Consider the following 25,142-nt stretch of genomic DNA (forward strand, 5'->3'; position numbering starts at 1 on the left):
TCGGTTTTCTTTCTTTCACTTTCTATCTTTGTGTCTTTCTTTTGTGAATTTTCAACTGTAACTAAGGGTGCATTTCATTTCAACAACTGTTCAAATCTCAAATCTCTTTTGGTGACAATAAATTGTATTAGTGACATTTTAATGGTCATCAGCCACCCTGTTCTAGATATTGGTGTCAGCCTTTGAAAAAGTAACACATATAAGTAGACCTACTGTACATGGACAAACTGAAAGTTCAAAAATCTAACAAAGAGACAAACACAAACCCAGTTAAAATAATAATAATAATTACAAAAAAAAATACAAAGTTTCATTTTATGTTACACCAGTCCATGCAGTCATGACTTAAGGAAGCATGTTTCTCATGAGTTCAATGTGAAATGGAACCAAGATCCACAAAACACCACTATTAGTTTATCATCTTTGTTTACTAGATTAACATAAATAGAGGAAGAAGCCAGTAAGCTATGATTACACTGGATACTGAAGGTCAATGCTGACTACTTCAACATATGATAAAGTCATATTCACAACTTACACAACAAAAGGTGGGAATTATGCTTTGTTTATAATAGGAACCTGTCTTTGACATTGCCTGTGTAGGCCTGCGTATGACTGTGAGATATTCTAAACTGGTCAAACCGGTTTTTTTATGTAGAGTTTCTCCATGATTCATGAGAATGCTGTGAATACAGACACATGTTTTCGAAAACCACTACAACCTTTTGCCACTTAAAAGTCACTTTTATGCCAATATTTATGTAACGATATTTAGGCTATATTTTTTAAAAACTAGGTAAAACTGTAGACATTGTTATATTATTTAAATCAGATTTATTTTGACATTTTACATCTAGTTCGGTTGTCAGTTTGTTTCTGAATTCACCTTGCCTTGCAACATTCTCGGACACATTCCCGAAACCAAAGAGGAACACCAAAACTGTTCAAGGTGAGAAGAAAGGCGGGGTCTGCGCGCACAGCGGGCGAGGCAGACGCTCCTGATTGGCTATTGTTGAACAGGTTGGTCGAACAATCGAAAAACATTTTTTTCCAAGAGCGAAACGTCCGACGGATTGATGGTCAGTAATCTTTAGACTTCGTCTAGTAAAATCATCGTTTTAAAGATTTGCGTTTTTCCCCACGGTATTATCAACTCCTGCTTTGATCAAGATTGACTTTTCTTAAGAGACCAGAAGTAGGGTTTTTATATGATGCGGAGCACATCGTATTGTTGGATTGCCTTCTTGGTGTTGATTGGTAGGTGCATAGCTTTGTGTTTCCATTGTTCAGTTTGTTGTTCTGAAAAATAATCGTGTTTGTAGTTCATTAAACATTGACGTTGGATTGTAAATTCATTTTTGCTTCCCTTTATGTTGCGAAACATTCAGGGTTATGGATGGTCGCGGCTCAAGGTAAGAGAGTGACATAATTTACTTTTGTTTGTTTCTGTCTTTAAAAGGGAAATCTGTTAGTGAAAATCTATGTTTAATGTGATCTGCTCCATCATTTTGACACAAACATATTATAAGTTTTAGGCCTAAGCAATGAATTAATAAAGAAAATCTATTTCTAATGATGTCATTATTATGTTTCTATTCCGAATCGTTGCCAAGATATAATCATTTACATTTTGAGCGAGACTTTCATTTTAATGTATTGAATAAAACTAGATTCTGTGGCTAAGTGACCCAGAATAATGGAGCAGGTCCCATATCATATTAGTAACTTATCAATATCCTTTGAAACAAATAAGCCTGTTGTTGTGTGTTGTGTTGTTCATTTGAGGAAAACAAACAAGTAAAATAAGATGCTTACTGAAAATTTTCTCTATCTCAGAATGTGGTCGGCCACAAATGTTTAACAGGATTGTTGGAGGTTCTTCTGCGGCAGATGGAGCTTGGCCTTGGCAGGTGGATATTCAGGTAATAATGGCAGCCATTATGAAACTACTTATCATGTCAAGTCAATTTTATTTGTATAGCGCCTTTCACAACACACATCGTTTCAAAGCAGCATTACAGAAGATAAAATACTACAAAATAGCTGCAATTAGATAAAATACGATTCCTAATCGTGTATAAAAATAAGTAATTAAATAATAATTGTATTAATAACCCCAGTGAGCAAGCTGAAAGCGACTGTGGCAAGGAACACAAAACTCCATATGATGTTGATTAATGGAGAAAAATAATCTTGGGAGAAACCAGACTCACTGTGGGGGCCAGTTCCCCTCTGGCTAACATCATGAATATAATGTAAATATTACTTATGTATAGTGCAAGTCATGGTTTAAAATGAGTAAACTAAGTAAGTGTTAAGGGTCAGTGTTTAAACATCTGTTTAGTTTGAACTGTAAGATTAATGACCAATGTCTTTGAAGTTCATCATGGATTGACTGCAGAAGTTCACATAGATGTTAATTGTAAATGTTTTGAATAATGGATAGCCCAGAGGCTTTGGTTACATTCAAATACTTAATAGTTTTGCTTTAGGGCTTACATTTTACATTGGACATTAAGTTGTAACCCAACAACACAGTTTAAAATTGTTTATAGTACAAAAGATTATAATAAAGGCAAACATTAAATGTTATTAATTTTACCGTACACTGCATTGGCCCAAACACATGAAAACATTTTAATGTGTCATAGGATCAAAAGGATAATGTACAGTTTTTGTAAATGCATAAACGATAACATTTGTGGATTATCTTTAAAATACAGTGGTCAGGGGTGCACAACACAACCAATGTAGCAAAGCAAATAAAAGCTGAAAACACAACAGAAATTAAGTCTCAATACAACAGAATTAAGCCACATCACAATAGACAAACCACAACAAAATGAAGAGACAAAACAATGAATGTAAACCACAACACATCGGAAATAAGTAGGGATGCTCCGATCAGGATTTTTACAACCGATACAGATCATTTGACCTTTTATCAGGATATCTGTCATAACTGGCTATATCTTTCTGCACACTGTCACTATTAATAGAAATGTCCTCTTCCCAGTAATAAACCATGGACTGGTGGTGGCGTAGTGGGCTAAAGCACTAAACTGTTAAGCGGAAGGTTGTCGGTTCGATCTCCACTGTCACCCCCATTGTGTCCTTGAGCAAGGCACTTAACTCCAGGTTGAACTCCATGTTGCTCCGGGGGGATTGTACCTGTAATAAGGGCTCTGTAAATCACTTTGGATAAAAGCATCTGCCAAATGCATAAATGTAAATATTATTTTGCCTAGTTTTTGCCTATGAAGAACTAAACTAAATCCCAACACGCCCTCTATGCTAGAGGCAGAGCCGGAGGGTGATGGGGTATCAGATTAAATTTCCTGGAGGTCACTGTGGTAGTCAAACACTCCGCAGTGGCAAAGCCCCAGGATTGATGAGATCCGACCAGAAATGCTGAAAGCTTTGGATGTGGAGGGGAAGTCATGGATGACACGCCTCTTCAACATTGTGTGGGAGTCTGGGACAGTGCCCAAGGAGTGGCAGAATGGGGTGGTGGTTCCCCTCTTCAAAAAAGGGGGACCAGAGAGTGTGTGCCAACTACAGGGATATCACACTTCTCAGCCTCCCTGGTAAAGTTTACTCAGAGGTGCTGGAGAGGAGAGTTCAGCCGATTGTCGAACCTCGGATTGAAGAGGAACAATGCGGGTTCCGTCCTGGCCGTGGAACGCCGGACCAGATCTTTACTCTCGCAAGGATCCTGGAGGGGACCTGGGAGTATGCCCATCCGGTTTACATGTGTTTTGTGGATCTGGAGAAGGTGAATGACAGGGTACCATGGGAGATCCTTTGGGAGGTGCTGCGGGAGTACGGGGTGGGGGGTGGGGTCTCTTCTTGGGGCGATCCAAACCCTGAACGTCCAAAGCAAGAGCTGTGTCCGGGTCCTCGGCACGAAGTCGAGTTCGTTACATGTGGGGAGGCCAGGGTCGGCGCTTTGTCACCAATCCTGTTTGTGATATTTATGGACAGGATTTCGAGGCATAGTCGGGGTGGGGATCTCATCGCTGCTTTTTGCAGATGTTATCATCGGTGTGTGACCTTCAGTTCTCACTGGATCGCTTGGCAGTCAAATGGGAAGCGGCTGGGATGAGGATCAGCATCTCTAAATCTGAGGCCATGGTTCTTAGCAGGAAACCGATGGAGTGCGTACTCCAGGTAGGGAAGGAGGTAGTGGCCCAAGTGAAGGAGGTTGGCCAGAGAATCGGGGCAGCAGGGGCGGTTTTTCACTCGCTCTAACACACTGTTGTCACGAAAAGAGAGCTGAGCTGGAAGGCAAAGCTCTCGATCAACCGGTCCATTTTCATTCCTACCCTCACCTATGGTCATGAAGGCTGGGTCATGACCGAAAGAACTAGGTTGCGAGTACAAGCAGCCGAAATGGGTTTCCTCATAAGGGTGGTGTGCTTCTCCCTTGGAGATAGGGTGAGGAGCTCAGTCATCCGTGAGGAGCTCTGAGTAGAGCTGCTGCCCCGCGAACCGACTTCGGATAAGCGGTTGAAGATAGATGGATGAATGGACTTTGCCTAGTTTTTGGAGACAACATTTTTAAAAGGTTTATTAAAAAATCTTTAGAAAAAAAAAAGACTTTAAATATGCTTACAAAATATTCTCTATATTAAGTTAAGCTTGGTGTCAAACTGAAGACAAACTGATGACCCATAGTTGCAATTAAGCTTAATGTGACATTTTTGGTTATTGATTCGTTGTCGTATTTCATAGAATAATTATTATTCTTTATTTTATTTCTATTTTATTTTTGCATATTATTTAATATTATATTATGGTATATTAATATTGTATAAATTATTTTAATTATAATTTACTTCCCTACCTTTTCATTAAGTTGGATGATTTTACTAATAGTTACTTTATCACTTGTTGCTGCTTGAACTTTAATGAGGGAAACAAGCGCTCTCGCATGAGGATAAGAGATGAAAGAAAAGCACATGTTTCTGGACCCTACAGTTGCTACTATTGTTTATGCCTTTAATCAGGAGATATTTAATGAAGCTGTTTGTATTACACCACATCTTGTAACTTGCGTTATTACTCAGATGCCTATGCCCGGTGGAGACAGAGAAGCTGCCACCATTAACGATAATAAGCACCATTTCACAGTTTGCGCTGTTTTCCCTTTGCTTGTCGCGTATGAAACAGCACATTAACAGTACAGTACACAAACGTTTCATATTTGTAATTTCTTTCCCACTGCATCATTCTTAACTGCTGAATCAAGTTTGTTGTCTTAAACCATTTCAGTCTTCCCCACACTCTGTGATGCCATTGCATTGACGGTGCTGCCGCACATCTTTTGCGACATGAGCAATCGGTTTATGCGATCGGCCAACTTACTGATCACTGATCGAGTCATAGGACGCGAATATCGGCTGATACTGATCGGTGGCCAATCGATTGGAGCATCCCTAGAAATAAGACAGAACACAAGGAAATTAGGCCTCAACAAAATGATCAGAAAAGCTATAAAAACACAGTTTTTATTTGTCCTTAAGAGTTCTAGGGTTGGGTTTCTTCCTGAACTCGATGCACATAACTTCAACATTTGCTCGAATCCGTAATGAGTAATGATGCGAAAATGACGTCACAGTTCCTGCAGCTATTCATGCATACCGGCAGCTGTTATAAGGTGTCCTGCTCCAGCAAAAATGGGCTGTATGCAGGCTGTAGCCCCCGCACGGATGGCGAAACGCTCAATGGGAAACACTCAGTTCACTGGTCAATGCTTTATTGAATTGACTTGTATTAACTCTCTGCATTTTCCCAGCAGCCTCATTATCACATTTAACAGCCACACGACTTAAAATATAATGGTTAAATAATATTTATTTTAATTGTGTTGTGTTGTGGTTTTTTCCGTAGTGTTTTCAGCTTTTATTTGCTTTGCTAATTTGGTTGTGTTGTGCACTTTTTGGCCACTGAACTAAAACATGGCACAAAAACTGGGCCAAATATTTGATCAGTATAAAAAAAAATGCAGGGGTTTGATTGGAAGAACAGCCTTTGATATCAACACCGAAAGATATGAAGTCTTTTCTCCTCCCTTTTAAAAGTTGATACCTGTTTATTGCTATCGTAACTAAGCACAATTATATGGAGATTTGCATTTTGTTATCTTATAAATATTCACCTGATCGATGGATGATGTGTATGTTGTAGACTGAGAGTCAAGGACATATTTGTGGAGGAAGTGTCATTTCAGAGAACTGGGTTCTGTCTGCTGCGCATTGCTTTCCCAAGTGAGTTTAAGTACGCCTCTGTTCAACACCACTACATATTATAAAGAGATATTCTGTAAAAAAAAATGAAAAACACCATATGACTTTGAGGACCACAAAAGATGCTAACTAGAATGTCAGCCTCGTTAACTTTCATTGTAATATAAAAAGTTGTAATGAAAATGTATGGTGACTGGGATTAGCATTCTGCCTAACATCTCCTTTTGTGTATGAGGGTGGGTGAGTAATTTACAGAATTTTCTTTTGTTTTGGGTGAACAACATCAAAAAAGATTTGTTTACATTGTGATTTCATTACAGACTTTATATATGTATTTCTCTTCTCTTTCCAGCCCTAATGACGTCTCCTCCTACATCATTTATGTAGGCCGGCAGCAGCTGCATGGTTGGAACCCAGATGAGACCATTCATAGAGTCCGTCAGGTGGTGGTTCCGACAGGGTACACAGACCCTCAGCTGGGCCAGGACATTGCCCTTGTGGAACTGGCCTCACCTGTTACATGGACTGAGCGCATTCAGCCGATCTGCTTGCCCACAGCCAGTTCTCAGTTCAGCAGTGATATGAAGTGCATGATCACTGGATGGGGTGACATCAGAGATGGAGGTAAGTGACTGCAGGATGAGGATTAATTTAAAATAGTACAATAACCTGACATTTCTCCATGCACAGGTCATAATAGAGTACTTCTATTAAAAATGAAAATTCCATCATTATCTGCTCACCCTCAAGTTATTCCACACATGTATGACTTTGTGGAACATAAAAAAAATGTCCTACGTGGGGCATCAGGGCTGTCGAGCTTTTATTTGATGAACAGTCTGAAATTTAAGTTAAAATCAAATTGGGGATTTTCATAATTGATTGTCGTGGAAATTATCGATAAATGAATATATTAATCATTACAATACCACAAAACGCACGTGGAGGACTCCAAATAATATGTGCAGAAACTACCGTTTAAATAGAATTTAAATTAATACACTTAAGAAGTGCAAGTATTGGCATCTTCCTCTTAAAAATATTCTTAGTTCAGTGTATTTCAATACATTTAGGCTATGTTTATTATGAATTTGTGAATTGTTTAATTACTGTTAATAACTTGAATGCAAGATTCAAAATTGAGTTCACGTTGTGGAGCGTGGTATATTTCGGACCTTTGGACTTATTTGTTTTATTTGAAATTTTCAAATCATAATAAGCTGTGTAAACACAGTAACACCGCCACTGTTGGCCCTCGAGCAAGGCCCTTAACCCTATCTGCTCCAGGGGCGCCGTATCATGGCTGACCCTGCACTCTGACCCCAGCTTAGCTGGGATATGTGAAAAATAAATAATTTCACTGTATATATACAAAAAATGTATGTATAATGTGTGACAATAGATCAATTATTTTCATTTATATTATTATCTGGTGCTGGTGAGATGTCAGCTGAATGTGCCTTCGTGCTTTCCCGGCAATCACTGACATAGTTTTAGGTTGGGATGTGACAAGGAGATCAACACTGCTTGCTGTCATGTTTTACTTAAGCGTGCTATTATGGTTTATCCAGAAAAGATAAAGCACTGACACTGGTTGTGGTTCTTCTCTAATGCGGACAAGACATGACATGATTACACGCTGCCCTCTAGTGGCGGATGTCTGTGTGGAAGCCTTATCAATGTCTGCTGGCATGATTACTGAACACATTTGTCCTGAAATAAATTAATTGATCAATTTATTAACAAATTATTAGATTAATCATTAACATCCCTAAATCAAATCATTGATCAATTCCGTTTCCAGTGCCCAAAAGTCTAATCTGGCGACTGCAGCGCAGGTTGGACGTAAATTACATCAGACGTGGGATTAAATTCCATGATGTCCAACCTTCTGCATATCTGCCATATTTGATTTTTGTGCTGGAAACTGTACCAATGATTGGATTAGAGACTAAATTATGAAAAAAAGACTTAAGATGAGGTCATTATTGATTTAATGTTGACTTTAAGATGTGTTTATTTTGACAAATGTATATATGTCATCCTTTAACAGAATCTTCTTAGGTTTTTAATTTACTGTCTATGGACAGAATCTGTAGCATTACCTTACAGGTTTGCCATGGAAAACCCAGACATTTAAGGGAATTTATAAATGAGTTAAATCTTAAAATTCTTGGAAAAGTAACTGAAATGTATTGTATGTTAATGTACATTATTCTAGTTATGTTCTCATATATCTTATTGGCTAGAATTTGCTCTTTGTGAGTGCGATTTCTTATAAAATAGTTTTAGAAAATCCTTATCCAGTTATCTGAATACCTAAAACAAATACCAAGGAATAACATGAAAATGAATTGGTGAAAAAGTGTGGAAACCCTGCTATTTGTTTCCATTCACCCATCATTTACATTTTGTAAATGAAAATAGAAAGAAGTTATTGTTTTTATCTTGCTCTTTAAACCTTGATCTTTTTTTTTAGTTGCTCTGCAGGGGTTTGGGCCATTACAGGAAGTGCAGGTGCCTATCATTGACTCGAAGACTTGTCAGGATATGTTTCTGATAAACCCCACAGAGAATATTGACATCCGTTTTGACATGATGTGTGCTGGCTTCCAAGAAGGGGGCAAGGACTCATGCCAGGTGAGAAGAGCAGAACTTAAAGCGGATGTCATTTTTTTCCCCATTAAGAAAGTCTTAATCTTTACTTTTTACTATAGATATTAATTGTAATTTTGAAACCAATGTATAAAATCCCGAGCACACATTTTTATTCTACGTGGAGAGGGTCCCCTCTTGAATAACTGAAACTAAACTAAATAATAACTTGAAAACAAAATAAAAATTAAAACTCATTTTAAAACCCAAAACTATAATAACCTTGAGATTCAGGAGAGATTTATGGAATCTGCTCAAATAATGATTATTTTTGCAGTTCCATTTGGTGGAGGCAAAAATGTCACACTTCATCTTTAATTCAATGATGGTGCATTTTGACCTAAATTTTCTACCCTCCAAATTTATGTATTGCTTACATTTGAAAAGCGTTTCTGTTTCCATGAAAATAATGAAACATTTTCTCAAACATCTTTTTAGGGTGATTCTGGTGGCCCTCTGGTGTGTCAGGTTAGTGATGGTACCTGGGTGCAGGCTGGAATTGTGAGCTTTGGTCTTGGCTGTGCTAAAGCAAACCGACCAGGAGTCTATGCCAAAACCTCTAGTTTTACTAGCTTCATCCTGTCCAATGCTGGAGGAGTCCAGCTGAAGAGTGGATCAAGTCAAAATTGGGCTGACAGGGTCATGGTACTTATCAGGACTGCAATTCTAGTGTTATTGGTACAAATGCTGAGATAAACACCTTGACCCTTGTTTATGCTAAAAGCCCACCCAAAAAGAGGCAATTATCGTCATAACATATAGGATTACAGTCCTTTAAATTAGCTTTTTATGAATTTCTACTTTTACAAAACTTCATTGTATGTACTTTCCTATTTGGTTTGTAATAAATATTCCCGACATGCTAAATAATGTAAAAATGTTTGCATGTACTCTCTGAAATCTTTGAAAGTCTGAAATTATTAACTGTGTTAAGAGTGGCAATAGGAATAAATGAGTGATTATACTGTGCACATGCACTCTTAAAATTAAACAGAAAAAGCCTACAGTTAACAAATCAAACACAATTATTACAATTTTAGTTGAGATATTAGTCGAGATTATGCAAATGTAGCCTGGGATAGTTACCTCAATGGCAGCTGAGATTTATTGTGAAATTTCTCAAGTATAAAGCACACTAAAAGAAATGATCCCCCATTTTGCATAGTAATTATGAATGTTACATAACGTTTTATCATGTAAATTTTCCATCTGAACACTAATGCAATTTGATTCTGGTTTAATACCTTTATCTATCGAACCAATTGTATTTTTGTATCTTTTGGTCACTTGTTTTCTGTAAATAAAGTAATTTTTGTAATTGATTTTGTTTTGGTTTGCATATTTATTTTAGTCAAACACTGCATACAGAAATGTGAAAGTCATTGTTGTGTGACTTCAAATCATCATGTTAGAAACCCATTATTAAAGGGCATATGAATCCCTTTGACAGCTTTATTGAAGACAATACTCCTTTTTGTTGCTGGTGTAACAACTGAGCAAATTAGCATGTTTTTGAGCAAGTTTAACTATTTTCTACAAGGCATTCATGCAAAATCAAATGAAACTTTTTTCTACTCTGCATTAATATCTACAGTCAGGCACCTTCTGCTATGTTGCCCTTGTTGTGTTTCATCCAACACAATACTGCTGCCCTGGTGGTGACTTGCTGTAGTGTACAGTTAATAACCATGGATAAACATAAGACAGTTGCTTGAACGTTGCCTTAAAAACAGCTAAATGAGATCATATTCAGACATTCCAGGATTCATGAATATCAAAGTGAATGAGACATAACACAACTGATACAACAGAATTGAACTCCCTGGATTATCTTAATTGCTTGTGATGGCACACATTCTTAGAATTAAAAACCCCTCAAGATCTAAACCCTGAATTATACTTAAAGTTGGCATATGTAAATAGTTTACAGTGCATCCGGAAAGTATTCACAGCGCTTCACTTTTTCCACATTTTGTTATGTTACAGCCTTATTCCAAAATGGACAATTCATTATTTTCCACAAAATTGTACAAACAATACCCCTTAATGACAATGTGAAAGAAGTTTGTTTGAAATCTTTGCAAATTTATAACACCTATATTTGGGCACTTTCTCCCATTCTTCTTTACAAGCTCTATCAGGTTGGATGGGGAGCGTCGGTGCACAGCCATTTTCAGATCTCTCCAGAGATGTTCAATCGGGTTCAAGTCTGGGCTCTGGCTGGGCCACTCAAGGACATTCACAGAGTTGTCCTGTAGCCAATCCTTTGTTATCTTGGCCGTGTGCTTGGGGTCATTGTCCTGTTGGAAGATGAACCTTCGCCCCAGTCTGAGGTCCAGAGCGCTCTGGAGCAGGTTTTCATCAAGGATGTCTCTGTACATAGATGAATGCAGCATTCCCTCGATCCTGACTAGACTCCCTGTCCCTGCCACTGAAAAACATCCCCACAGCATGATGCTGCCACCACAATGCGTCACTGAAGGGATGGTATTGGTCAGGTGATGAGCGGTGCCTGGTTTCCTCCAGACATAACGCTTGCCATTCAGGCCAAAGAGTTCAATCTTTTGTTTCTCATGGTCTGAGAGTCCTTCAGGTGCCTTTTGGCAAACTCCAGGTGGGCTGTTGTGTGCCTTTTACTGAGCAGTGGCTTCCGTCTGGCCACTCTACCATACAGGCCTGATTGGTGGAGTGCTGCAGAGATGGTTGTTCTTCTGGAAGGTTCTCTTCTCTCCAAAGAGAAATGCTGGAGCTCTGTCAGAGTGACCATCGGGTTCTTGGTCACCTCCCTGACTAACCGTACGTTCACACCAGAGGTGGCGAGAGCGTCAAATCGACCGGAAGTCATTCATTTTCAATGACAGCCAGCGTCTCTCGGCGGCGAGAAGCGGCGCGGCGAGTCTTGGGCGGCGTGGGCGTCAGATGGAAGTTCAAGTGCAGCCAACATTATGGTAACGAGCTGTGACGCGGTTCGGCGGCAACCTATTGGAATATAGATGTGCTCCGCTCTAGCGAAGTCTAGAGAACATAACCGTGTAAACTTTGGTTCCCACCAAACATTCGTTCCGAAGATAAAATGGAGGAGAAACTAATTATTGCCGTGACGGGTTTCCCCGTAATATATGACCAAGACCACAGTTATTATTACAAATGTATTTTATTTTGATAACAAACAACTATAATTTTAATTACTTTCTGCCATCAATCGATTTCTTATTTTCACATTTTAAAGAATTCATGAGGATATACGCTACTTGTGATAGGTCGGCAAAAAGTAAATGGTCGACATGTCTGGATGTTTAAATTGCGGCCCCTTTAAATATAGTTCACAAAACAAAGCATTCTGAACAAACGTTGCCGCCTATTTCAACTACGTCAGAGCGTCCACGAGCGTCCTCGAGCGTCGAAGGCAGGGCAGCCAGAGGGAATTTTGACGCTCTCGCCGCTTCTGGTGTGAAGGTACAGTAAGGCCCTTCTCCTCTGATAGCTCAGTTTGGCAAAGATAAAAACATCTCAAGGATGATCAGTGGAAACAGTATGCACCTGAGCTCAATTTTGAGTTTCATGGCAAAGGCTGTGAATACTTATGGACATGTGATTTGTTTCGTTTTTTTATTTTTAATACATTTGCAAAGATTTCAAACAAACTTCTTTCATGTTGTCATTATGTGGTATTGTTTGTAGAATTTTGAGGTGCTGTGAATACTTTCCGGATGCACTGTATATGAACCAATTCAAGATAAAGGTACTTTTCTGGGTTAGATTTTAGGTGAAGCCCTTAATTATTAGGAGCCTATGGAAAAGAGATTCACCCTGCCAATTCTTCTAGGTTTAGTACACTGGTATTCAATACAGCTATCAAGTTCAATTGTGCCCTAATGTGGCTCTACAAGGTGTTGGTCAAGATATTTGTATGGAAGAATCAGGTATCAGGGAGTTCTGGGTTGTCAGAGAGGATCAAGGGAGATCCAAGATGGAGCTCCTGTCGAAGTGATTCCATGTCATCAGGGGTCTTGCGGAGTACCTCGAGCCAATCAGTAAGCAGGGATGTAGAGAGGGGGGCCAAGTCATTCTGACTAAACAGATGGAAACAGAGAAATAAGTACATTTAAATTAAAAGGTACGTAAGAGTCAACATTAAGTATATCGATTTGTAATTATACTATGAGTCCCGGATAAGGGTTGGCAGTGATAGAAATTACAAAATGGAGCAAGCATTTGTATATGCACTTCGTGATCACCATGGCCCTCACATATAAAACTTTGCATAGTCATCCTAAAAGTGTGCATATGCAAGAAACTTTTCAGATTTACCAACCCATTCTTGAGCCAGAACAAAGTTAACATTACAAACCCGTTAGCGGAAGATTGTGCATAAATGCCCATGTTTTATTACTCACCCCATTACTTTCCTGAAATAACCATATATGGAGCTTTAAACGCCTGTTTTTACTATGCATAACCTCATCTGCATATCATTTTCATAAGCATATTGCCATCCTGACATGTGATTTTACAGCATTTAACGGTACAAGAAACTAAGAATATAAGAGATAATACAGTGTAAACTTGCATTTCGTAGCCTTTGTCTTGTTTAGACATCATTCAAACAATGATCACTTTACCTAAGACACTTTATTTTAGGCTCCAAGATATTAAGAGGTGTTTTCTGATAACAGGCCTATATCTTAAAAATGGATTGGATTATTCGCACCATGTTGGCTGATTGTTTTAATCTATTGATCTCATGTAACATGCATTTTGCTTCTTCGATAATGCTTTAATCATTTTTAAAAAGGTAATTTTGTCAGATATGTTTTTTTTAAAAAATGTCTTGACTGGAGAAACAAAAAGATTAAGAAAATTATCTTTGCAGTGTAAAAATATTTTGTCTGATATTGACTTGAAGAGCTTTTAAAAAATAAAACGTGCCAGCTTATCTTTTGTTTTATATTAGAAAAACAATGCTGAATGGCAAAGGTATATTTTTATGTGCATCATGTTTTTCATAAGAAAACTATGGACAGAGTTATTGCACTTCAGGTCAGGATTATGTGAGGAAGGCAGCACATTTTATGCATATGCTGTGCAGTGCTGCACCTGTGTTGATAAGACCTAAACCGACAGCATACTACCAGATTTCCTAATGGTCCGTTCAACTACTAAATGTTTCTGACATGGTCCCGGCTGTTTTACCAGGCCATTCCACTTCAGTCAGTGTCAAATGTGCATAAAAGATTTATCTTTATTTTAATGTTGTCATTTATCTCAGAACGTGTTTTCTGTAATTAAACAATTCCAAGCAGATGGCCTTTGGGAATTGAAAATATCACAAGCCAAACAAATCCTCAATCTCATTTAAAAGCACACTTCCTCTGTATAATACAATGGGAACAGTCTTTAAAAAGAAGTGCATCATAACCAATATTTTAGACAGACTGTAATGCTTTTTCAGTTAGTAATGAAAAATGTGTGTGATAAAAAGTGCTTAACTCCATACTTTTTATACTAAACGTGGTGTATTAAACGAAAAAGGTTAGAATCAGTCTATTCAGTTTGTTCGGCAATTTGCACACACCAGTAATAGAGTGCATAAGCAAGGTCAAGAGTGTGCAGATGGTGCGCACATATTAACGGCAAGTTTATTTATTATAAATCTCTATTTGTGTTTGGGGAGACTGTGTACGCTCATTTCAAAATCAATTTTGTGCGTATGCAACTTCTATACATCAGGCCCCAGGACTTTTGACTAACCTTTGCCTGAAGTTAGGGTGCTGGAGCTCTGTAAGAGACTGTGTGAGTAGGTCATCAAGGTCAAATCCAACACCATACCCAGCTCCACTGCCTTTAGGTGTCACTGAGAAAACTGGGGGAAAAATGTCCTCAACCTAGGAAGGAAAATTTGTAAAGTGTGTATGATTGTAACGCAGTTCAATGGAAAGGAGGAGGCGAGAACCGGCTTGACGACATAAATAATAGTTTAATGAGAAACTTAAACAAAAGACAAACACACACACGACGGACATGTCCGTAAACTATCTCTCTCTACCGCACCATCCTCCGCAGTTGGCCTTTATCCCTCTCGGAGGCTTGATTAGCCTGATAAGGGACCGGGTGTGTAGAATCACAACCCGGCCCTGCCCTCCGCCCTGCCACATTTCTCTCTCGTTCTCTCAGGCTGGGGAGCCCCCGGCATGACGTACACCCCCCCCCACCTTTCCTTGGGGAGGGCCGTGCCTTTCGCCCTGTCTGCCGGCAGGTCATCCCCGTCTACCTGGATGAGGGAGGGGACAAGGGGAGGGAAACAGAAATAATAAAAAAGTGGGGGTACTTCCTGTAACAGTGTAGTACCCCCCCAAAAAAACACTGTAAAATTTACGGAGTGGCAGTGAGAGAGAGAGAGAGAGATGAAAAAAAAAAACCACTTACTCGCCAGTTCTCTGATACGCCGTAGCTTGTTCCTCGGCCACTCCTCCACCCTCTAACAGACGACAGCCGTGCCTCTCCGGGTGGATCGGAGGCAGTCCTCCAGCCCCTGGCGGACGGAACGCCCCGCCGCGTTCTCAGGGAACAGAAGGGGTCTCCCCCGCAACTGGCAGCGGTTCTCCCCTGCCCTGCCACAATGATATATAATAGAACAAAAGAAAGAGACGCTAAAACTATATTTCAACCAGCATTGAAAAAAACTGTGTATTTGATCTAGTTCAGCTGTTCAAACTATGCTGACTTATGGTGGTGTGAAATTTCTGTGGCACATAACAGAACTGCAATATATAAATGGGGCTTCTGTATGTCTGGAAACACTATTTTCTTTTAGGGGGGTTTTTGAAAAACCTCTAACCCCAAGTCTTATAATTCAGCATGTAACCATTAATGCTCAGACATAACTGATTCCTCAAATACGTCCTGTTGAGGAGAGGCGTGCTTATACTTTCCTAAGTGGTCTGATTTAGATTTTTGCACGGCTTACTCTGACAGAGGGTCCACAAACATATCTAGGGACCAGAACTTAGAGACTTGGAGTAGGGCTCATTTGTCTTGGGCCAATAAGCAACAACTTAGCAAGTCACCTTAGCAAATGCTAGGGAGGCTGTCAGGCCAACATCGTAGCAGGAGAGATTTGCATGGGGAAGCAACACACTTAGCTTCTTCTTTGTTTTTAACAGAAGGGCCATGTGAATCAGAGACATTTTGATGCTCCCCTAAACCACAAAGTTTATCCAGGGCTTGAGCACCATTGACAGTCTCTGGATTAGAGGGAGATGTGCTGGTGTCCGAGACCCTAATGCTGGAAACACTGCTTGGATTCAGGGATGATGGTTTGGTGATAAATGTTTCCATTGGCAATAGCAGGATGTGAGAATTTGACTGTGATTGTGTGTGTATGAGGGGTTGAGATTGTATTCGTAAATGACTCTGGGTTTGAGGATGTGTGTGAGTCTGTTGAAGAAATTATGTGTGAGCAGGATGATTCAAGTCTGGGGGAAGTCTGATTTCTGTGGATGGTATGGTATTGGTTGCTGGTGCTGAGACATTCCCACACCAGCCTGGGTTCCTGACCAGTTTTCAGTGAACATTGTTTCAACACTTAGAAACTGTGTTTGGGATTTTAGCATGTTGTTTTGACGAGCTGCCATGACCATTGATGAGAGATCGCAGTTGCGAGTGACAAGTTCAGAAAATTCCAACTTTAGCGCAAAGTTGAGCCGTTAAATACCATATTTACATTGCATTAAACAACGTCAACTCTGATGTTGGTTTAACTTTTTCTGTTTTTCACAACATTCTTTGTTATACAGAATGGCTGCAGACCAGTGTAATGTACCTATTGGATGCGAGTTAGAAGGTAAAAGTTTTGCAAAACTTGAAATCTTGTTGAACTTGAATTTGTACACGAAAGTCAATACACATTATGCGAGTAAAGTTCCAACATGTGTTAAAAGATGAGATCCATCCACTTTCATTCCAAGTCTATTTTAATATCCTTTATGTTGTTTACAGTCACCTGTTGATAAAAATAAACATTAATACTAATCACATATTGCACGGATGATGTAAAAACAACCGTGCAACTTCTCTCTCGTTAATGTTTGCCCAACACACATTAAGATTGCTTGAGGAACAGCCATCTTAGGAGACAGTACCATTTTAGTGTTTGTTAAGACATATCAATGTAAACTCTGTCAATACCTGTAAATTGTACAAATTATCTATACACTGGCGGCCAGAAGTTTGGAATAATGTACAGATTTTGCTCTTATGGAAAGAAATAAGAACTTGTATCCACCAAAGTGGCATTCAACTCATCACAACGTGCAGTCAAATTCTGAACTTCTTAAACTACTTCAAAGAGTTCTCATCAAAAAATCCTCCTTGTGCAGCAATGACAGCTTTGCAGATCCTTGGTATTCTAGCTGTCAGTTTGTCCAGATACTCAGGTGACATTTCACCCCACACTTCCTGTATCACTTGCCATAGATGTGGCTGTCTTGTCGAGCACTTCTCACGCACCTTACAGTCATGCTGATCCCACAAAAGCTCAATGGGGTTAAGATCCATAACACTTTTTCCAATGATCTGTTGTCAAGTGTCTGTGTCTTTGCCCACTCTAACCTTTTCTTTTGGTTTTTCTGCTTCAAAGGTGGCTTTTTCTTTGCAATTCTTCCCAGAAGGCCTGCACCCCTGAGTCTTCTCTTTACTATTGTACATGAAACTGGGGTTGAGCAGGTAGAATTCAATGAAGCTGTCAGCTGAGGACATGTGAGGCGTCTATTTCTCAAACTAGAGACTCTGATGTACTTATCCTCTTTTTTAGTTGTACATCTGGCCTTCCACATCTCTTTCTGTCCTTGTTAGAGCCAGTTGTCCTTTGTCTTTGAAGACTGTAGTGTACACTTTTGTATGCAATCTTCAGTTTTTTGGCAATTTCAAGCATTGAATAGCCTTCAGTCCTACAAACAATGATTGACTGACAAGTTTCTAGAGAAAGCCATTTCTTTTTTGCAATTTTTAACCTAATATTGACCTTAAGACATGCCAGTCTATTGCATACTGTGGCAAACACAAAGACAATGTTAAGCTTAATTTAATGAACCAAATAGCTTTCAACTGTGTTTGATATAATGACAAGTGATTTTCTAGTACCAAATTAGCAATTTAGCATGATTACTCAAGGATAAGGTGATGGAGTGATGGCTGCTGGAAATGAGGCCTGTATAAATTTTATCAAAAATGACTTTTTTCAAATAGTGATGGTGCTGTTTCTTACATCATTAATGTCATAACTATACTTTGTGATCAGTTGAATGACACTAAATTAAAGTACCAATTTCCTTCCAAAACAGCAAAATGTGTTATTCCAAATAACAGCAAAAATAATTCTAAACTTGGGATGATTACATGTTAATCTCATAGATTACAGTTTGGGGTAATCTAACCTGATTACTTTCCACCTAATTCTATTTTATGTCACATGCATTTGAGTAGGATAATAATTTTAATATAAAAGTACAAAAGGAAGAAAATGTATTACTTTCTTTATTACTAGGGATGCACCGATACCGGTATCTGGTATCGGCCTCGATACCACATTTTCTAAAGTACTCGTACTCGTTAAAAGTCCCCCGATACCAGGGACCGATACCACGGTCTGAGAAATGTCTATGTTTGAGCGGCGTGTAAGGGGTTAATCACAGGCGCCGAGTGCCCGCCCCCAGGCCCCGGCTGCAGTTCAGAGGGGGGAGAAGGCGAGGCGAGACGAGACATGTCAGCCGTGTGGAACTATTTCAAAGTGAATGAAGACGACAAAACAAAGGCGGACTGCAAATTGTGCTCAGCGAAATTGTCCAGAGGAGGCTCAAAAGGTAGCGCATTGAACACAAGTAATTTAATCAAGCACCTAAAATCCCAACATGACAACGAGTACAAAGAGTTTACCCTCGCTTCTAAACCAACACAACCCATGCTGCAGCAAACTCTTGCAAGACGAGATAAAATGTCCAGAGACAATCCACGTGCTGTGAAAATAACACAGGCAATTATCGAGTACATTGCATTGAGTGACCAGCTACTCTCGGAGGTAGAAAATGTGGGATTCCTGCGTCTCCTCCATGTTCTGGAGCCCAGATATGATGTCCCAAGCCACCGCTACATGACTGACACGGAGCTGCCTAAACTACACGACTCCGTGCAAAAACATATCCACAGCCTACTGCAAGCCTTCTCTGCGTTTAGTTTCACCACGGATATTTGGACAAGCAGTGTTAGCCCCGTGTCGCTAATTAGCCTAACCTGCCAGTGGATAGACGAGAGTTTCACGCCGCAACGAGCCATATTACATGCGAAACAATTCCGCGGCTTGCACACCGGCCAGGCTATAGTGCATGTGTTTGAGGAAATGCTCCAGACATGGGGTATACCTAAAACATCAGTACATGTTGTGCTTCGTGACAATGCCAAAAACATGATTAAATTATATGACTAAAGCTGTTACCTGTAAATTTAAATCATGTTTTTTTTATTAAGTACTCTGTATCGGTATCGGCGAGTACTGAAATGCAAGTACTCATACTCGTACTCGTTTCCAAAAAAGTGGTATCGGTGCATCCCTATTTATTACTAACAAAAAGAGCCTCACATGACATTTTCAAAAAGTGCATTAAACATAACATGACTGAAATAAACATTACATCTAACACCAAAGTTATGGCCAATTCAAAACACTGAGACATCAAGTTCATTTTAAGTGCATAAAACACTAGCAGCATAATGAACATTAATGAAGGCAATTAAGTTCAATGTGTGAGCTGGACACCACTGGTGAGGTAATAATAAATAATATATATTATATATTAAACATATCTAGTTAATTTTAAGTGCATAAAACATTACATGAACAAACAGTACTGAACCTGAAAACATCAGCAATGACATTGCTAGGTCAATGCTAATACCTGAAAATAATTGACACACTTACTAATAGTCCATCAACTATTCCTTAGCTGAGGTGCATATTTTACTGTTGTAACATCAAAGAAGCATTTGTTCAAAATGTTAATCTGTGAGAGATTATTGTGCTTCGGGGTAAGAATAGGCTTGTTTGAGATGAGCAAGTTCTGTGCAGAACTGATCACCGGCAGGTGCATGCCGGTTAGAAATTTGTCGACTTGCTGTGATGTCATGACATATGTAAAAAAAAAAATCCTGCAAGAGCCAGGCGGCCGCAATTGTAGAAAGCAGGTGGCGTGGTTTCTTTTGAACTGCAAGCGCGATGAGAAATGACTTGCTGATTATACAGCTTGATGCCTGGCTTAAACAACCGTGATGTTTGTTCTCTCCTAAATTGTTGATTTTTTTTATTTCTAATATCATGTTTTAAATATTCCCAGCACTGTGACACTGCAATCTCTGTATGGGATATGTGATTGGTGATTCATATTTCTGAAATATCTCAAATAAAAAAATTATTATTAAACTAAAGATGGATGGAAAGACACGTCTTACAGGAGGAATTAAATAACCGGTACATTGTGTGTCTTGTTCCTCGTATTTATTTTCTGATAAAAGAGGCTTTTAAATGTCCTTTGCCCATAGGATGCCGATCAAACTCAAAATCAAAGCCAGGCACACAAACCGACTTATCATCCGAGTCATGATACTTAGCGAGATAGGGGTGCTCTAGTGCTTGACATGCACTGGTTCTTTCACAAGGATCAAAGCGGAGCATGGCACCAAACAAGTCCACTGCTGCAGGTTCAGCCTGCAGATACAATATAGCAAGGGGTACTGGTGCTTTTGAGGGTAGGCTCTTCACGCACCCGGTAGGATCCTATAGACCCTATGATACTCGCAGGTGGAGTGCCCAAAACAGAAAGAATCAACTGCAGTTGATGCACATAGTTTTTCGCTGGAAACATCTGTTTCCTGCCAAGCATCTCGCCAATGATGCAGCCCACAGACCAGAGGTCAATGGCCAAGCTGTAGTGGTGAATGGACAACATGAGCTCAGGAGCACGATACCAGTGGGTGGCCACATATTCTGTCATGAAAGAACATGACTCTTCGGAGTGGGCGGCACTTAATCCTGGTGCCATACCAAAGTCACCAATCTTTAGATCACAGTTTTCATTGACTAGAAGGCTAGATGGCTTGAAATCATGGTGAATGACACTGGCAGAATGAATGTACTTCAGGCCTCTTAACTGCTGATATAGGAAATAGCGTGTGTGTTCTGGGGTCAAACGTTGCCGGGAGTAGAGAATTTGATGCAGGTCACTCTCCATGAGGTCAAGAACCACATAACTGAAATGAGAGGGATAAGAAAAATGTAGAGGCACTTCCATCACTTTAAATACTCTAGCTAAAAGAGAGAGTGTGTCCTACTCTGTACAACTCCAGCTTACACTGATTTACAAGCTGAGTAAGGGACCACAGGCTGAAGAATATCTTTAATGGCAATGATGTTGTCATGTTTGAAGTGCTTCAGCATCTTCAGCTCTCAGAGTGTACAATTGGCATTTGTCACAACCTCAAAAGCATTAGGGATCTTCTTTATTGCCACCTGCTGGCCTGTATGCATAAATTACTTCAGATTCAAAGACTGCTAAATTCTGAATCAATAGATATACTTAAAATAAAAAAGAATTCTATTAACAAATAAAAAAACAGTATGGTGTCTAATGGAGACACAATTAAATTCTTGTACTTAAATGTTTCAATCTATACAATCAATGAGAGCAGTGGTGGATCTTGGCATAGGCAGTTGCCTAAGGTGGCAACATTCTCTGGGGCCCCCCTGAGACCCTAACCGCACATCAGCTGGGATTACATTGAAAATGTTTCGACTTTTTAAGGGCATTTCTAAAAATATGAATTGTTGCATGTTTCCATCCACTATGTAGTGTGCATTATCATTAGGGAGCCGCCTCATCCTGATGGAGTAGCTGAATGACCTCTCCCTGCTTTGGGGACAGTTTTATTTGCAAGATTTGAGCAAGTATCTAATTTTATTAAATGCATCCATGAGACACAGCAGAATAAGTGTAATATAAGATATAATGTGGGCTGAAATAGCTGCAATGCCCACACACCGCCAGTCTCCACATACCTGGGAGCGCCCACTCTCAAAACAGTTCTGGCGGAGTGTAAGGACACACTTTATCGACCAGCTGTGGGTTAAACACTTCCAAATGACAAGCGCTGTGTTTATAGAATTGTGTGCCAAGTTCCGACCTTTTGGTGGGCTAGTCATATCAAGCTATAACACACTCATAACACATGCACGAATGGTCAAAACACGTCATCATTTTGCAAATAAACCGTTTCCATCACCTTAATGCGCATTTTAACTAATGCAAAACTCAAGAAGATCCACCTCCTCCACCTACTGCATTACATTTTAAGCAAAATTAGAACGTTTATTCACATATCAAGTGTTTCCATTTAGAATTTCTTATGCACAATTTCACAATGCACATAAAAATAGCTGGATGGAAACCCAACTAGTGTTGAGAAGTACTAACTAAAGGCAGCTTCTAACTTTTTACAATAGCATAAGTTGTTCCTGTAACATGCTATTTGAAAAAAAAAAAAAAAAACACTACATTGCTTTGTGTCACATTGCATTTGCTCACACAGCACCCAAGAAAACAGAGGCATCAAAACTGCCCTCTCTCTCTCATGGGAATGGGAACTCTAATTCATTTTAGTGAATCAGTTTGTTCAAACAGTTGACTCACGTACGCCTCCCATGTCCTTCCTACTTGAACCTCATTACACTGGTGCCAACACCTGGGAAGGTTGGAGGAAGTATGCCACATGGAGTCCTTTCAGTTGGCAGAAGTCCTCAAGTCACTCGTCGGCCTATACAACACCCACCATCAGGCCCTGCTTGAAGCAGAGGACCGGCATGTGATCTGGAGCCTCCTGAGGCAGGATAAAGCCCTGTCTGTGACCCCAGACACAGCAGCCCCCATGCCCCCGGCCACACTCATGAAGATGGGGGTGGTAGATGATCCAGAAGCCTTGCTGGACCTCATTGAGTGAACCGGCGAGATCTGGGGTTGGCCGTGTGCCCAGTGGGTGGGCTAGGAACAATCGCTCTCCCCCTAAGGTGGATGTGCCCCCCGACGCAGGTGTGGGTGTAGCGCCTGGGCACGCCTGCTGGAGTAACGGGGATACAAGGAACTTCTGGGATTAATGCCCTGTTATGGAGCTGGGAACTGTGGTGCGGATCCCAGACACTCCTTGGGCCGCCCCTGATCGGGCCGGAGCGTACAGGATACCGGTAATTGTCAAGGGGAGTACTCATCAAGCCTTGGTGATACGGGTTGCAACCAGACCATTATCCACCAATGTTTGGTTAAACACAAGGCTTTGGGCACAAACAAAAGGGTGCGGGTGAAGTGTGTGCATGAGTGGAGGTGGCAGTTTGTTCCCGCCTCACCCATCCACTAATTCTGGGAACTAATTGGCTTGAAATTAGTTTGAAAATGTGTTAAAGGGAATAATGTGCAGATGGGTCCTGCAAAAAAGAGGCTAGATGTGAAACGTGCAATGCTTTGGAGGCGGGGCCGGGGCCGTCTACGTCAGCTCCATATCAGGATGACGTGAGGGAGGACGGCATTTGGGGGTTTAACTCTAGTGCAGTCGAAAGATGAAACCCTTAGGCATGCCCTTGACCAAGTGAAAGTAATTGATGGTCAGTGACTCCAGCCAAACGTCGCACTTTCATATCTTTATTTTGCCATATTAAAGAGTGGTTGTATTGTATTAGTCCTGATGGACTATGCAAAGTGATATCTGGAAGCAATGCCTCTGTGCAACATCTCAGTATGCAGTGTTGTAGTAATCTCCCGGGTGGGGAATCCGAAAGAAATCGTCACTGATCAAGGCACTAAATTTATGTCACAACACTCCACGAACTTTACAAATTGTTGGGTATTAAATCGATTTGCACCAGTGTTTACACAGTGTTCAAACACCAACCCATCCGCAAACAGATGGGTTGGTGGAGCGATTTAATAAAACCCTAAAAAATATGATTCGTAAGTTTGTATGCGTGGATGCTAGAAATTGGCATAAATGGCTGTTCCCCTGTTATTCGCAGTGAGAGAGGTCCCGTAAGCCTCCACAGGGTTTTCCCCATTCGAGCTGCTGTATGGACGGCACCAGTAAAGCGTGCTCAGTGTCATATGGGAAGCTTCAAACAGTAAGAATAAAATTCAATACGTAATTGATTTTAGAGCAAAACTCCACACTTTGGGGCAACTAACACAAGAGAATTTGCTCCAAGCTCAGGAATGTCAAAGTATACCAATTGTATAACAACTCTGCTACAGGAATTTGCACAGTGCTCGGGAGACAAAGTGCTCGTATTACTTCCCACATCGAGCTCCAAATTACTCGCCAAGTGGCAAGGACCTTTTGACGAGTGGGGGATCTCGATTATGAGGTGAAACGAACCGATAGAAGGGGCGCACGTTAAATATAACACCTTAACCTCCTGAAATTATGGAGGGAGGCAGTCTCTGTGACGTTGGCTATGATAGTTCTGGAGAGGGTGGATTTTGGACCATCACAAAACCCAATCATATCGCCCCGGTCACTTGTGGAGACCACCTCTCACCGTATCAAGTCACAGAGATGGTCAAGATGCAGGAACAATTTGCAGATACGTTTTCTCCTCTGCCGGGTCATACAAACCGCATACAGCACCATGACAAGACTGAGCCAGGGTTAGTGGTACGTATCTGTCCCTACCAACTACCTGAACACAAGCAAAAGTAGTCCGGGAAGAAATAGATGCAATGCTTGAGATTGGGGTAATTGAGGAGTCCCACAGCGATTGGTCCAGCCTGGCTGATCTGGTTCCAAAGAGCGATGAGTCTGTACGGTTCTGTGTGGATTATAGAAAAGTCAACATGGTGTCTAAATTTGACATGTACCCAATGCCTCGTATTGAGGAGTTGCTCAATCAGTTGGACACTGGATTTGACAAAGGGTTATTGGCAGATCCCCTTGAAACCAATATCCAGTGAAAAAATGGCCTTCTCCACACCGTATGATTACACCAATTTGTGACTCTTCCAATCGGTTTGTTTGGGGCCCCAGCTATGTTTAAGGACTCATGTACCGAATCCTCAGACCATTTTCAGTTTACGCCTAATCTGGATTACATAATTTACTGTAAAATTGGCAGGGGCACATGCAGAATCTGAGGGCAGTTCTGAGATCATTGCAGCA

General features: G+C 40.3%; 1 protein-coding gene and 1 pseudogene across 1 annotated transcript; one reads left to right on the forward strand and one right to left on the reverse strand.

The window, feature by feature from the left end:
* Window positions 1–1,024: 1,024 nt before the first annotated feature.
* LOC127626938 (serine protease 33-like) lies at window positions 1,025–10,218 on the forward strand. The gene is made up of 7 exons (XM_052103079.1): window positions 1,025–1,257; window positions 1,389–1,412; window positions 1,837–1,922; window positions 6,190–6,269; window positions 6,601–6,872; window positions 8,728–8,888; window positions 9,342–10,218. The coding sequence occupies exons 1-7, from the start codon at window positions 1,209–1,211 to the stop codon at window positions 9,597–9,599; spliced, it is 930 nt and encodes a 309-aa protein (XP_051959039.1). The 5' UTR covers window positions 1,025–1,208; the 3' UTR covers window positions 9,600–10,218.
* Window positions 10,219–12,822: 2,604 nt separating this feature from the next.
* On the reverse strand, window positions 12,823–21,477 carry LOC127627236 (mitogen-activated protein kinase 7-like; annotated as a pseudogene).
* Window positions 21,478–25,142: the final 3,665 nt, after the last annotated feature.

The sequence above is a fragment of the Xyrauchen texanus genome, chromosome 33 (genome assembly GCF_025860055.1).
Source record: "Xyrauchen texanus isolate HMW12.3.18 chromosome 33, RBS_HiC_50CHRs, whole genome shotgun sequence".
Lineage (NCBI taxonomy): Eukaryota > Metazoa > Chordata > Actinopteri > Cypriniformes > Catostomidae > Xyrauchen > Xyrauchen texanus.

What these genes read in the sequence shown, in the direction of transcription:
- LOC127626938 (XM_052103079.1), top strand. Translation starts at nt 1,209, where the DNA reads ATGATGCGGAGCACATCGTATTGTTGGATTGCCTTCTTGGTGTTGATT. An exon ending in TGCCTTCTTGGTGTTGATTG is followed by an intron (nt 1,258 to 1,388) that starts GTAGGTGCATAG and finishes CGAAACATTCAG; the next exon opens with GGTTATGGATGGTCGCGGCT. An exon ending in GGGGCAAGGACTCATGCCAG is followed by an intron (nt 8,889 to 9,341) that starts GTGAGAAGAGCA and finishes ACATCTTTTTAG; the next exon opens with GGTGATTCTGGTGGCCCTCT.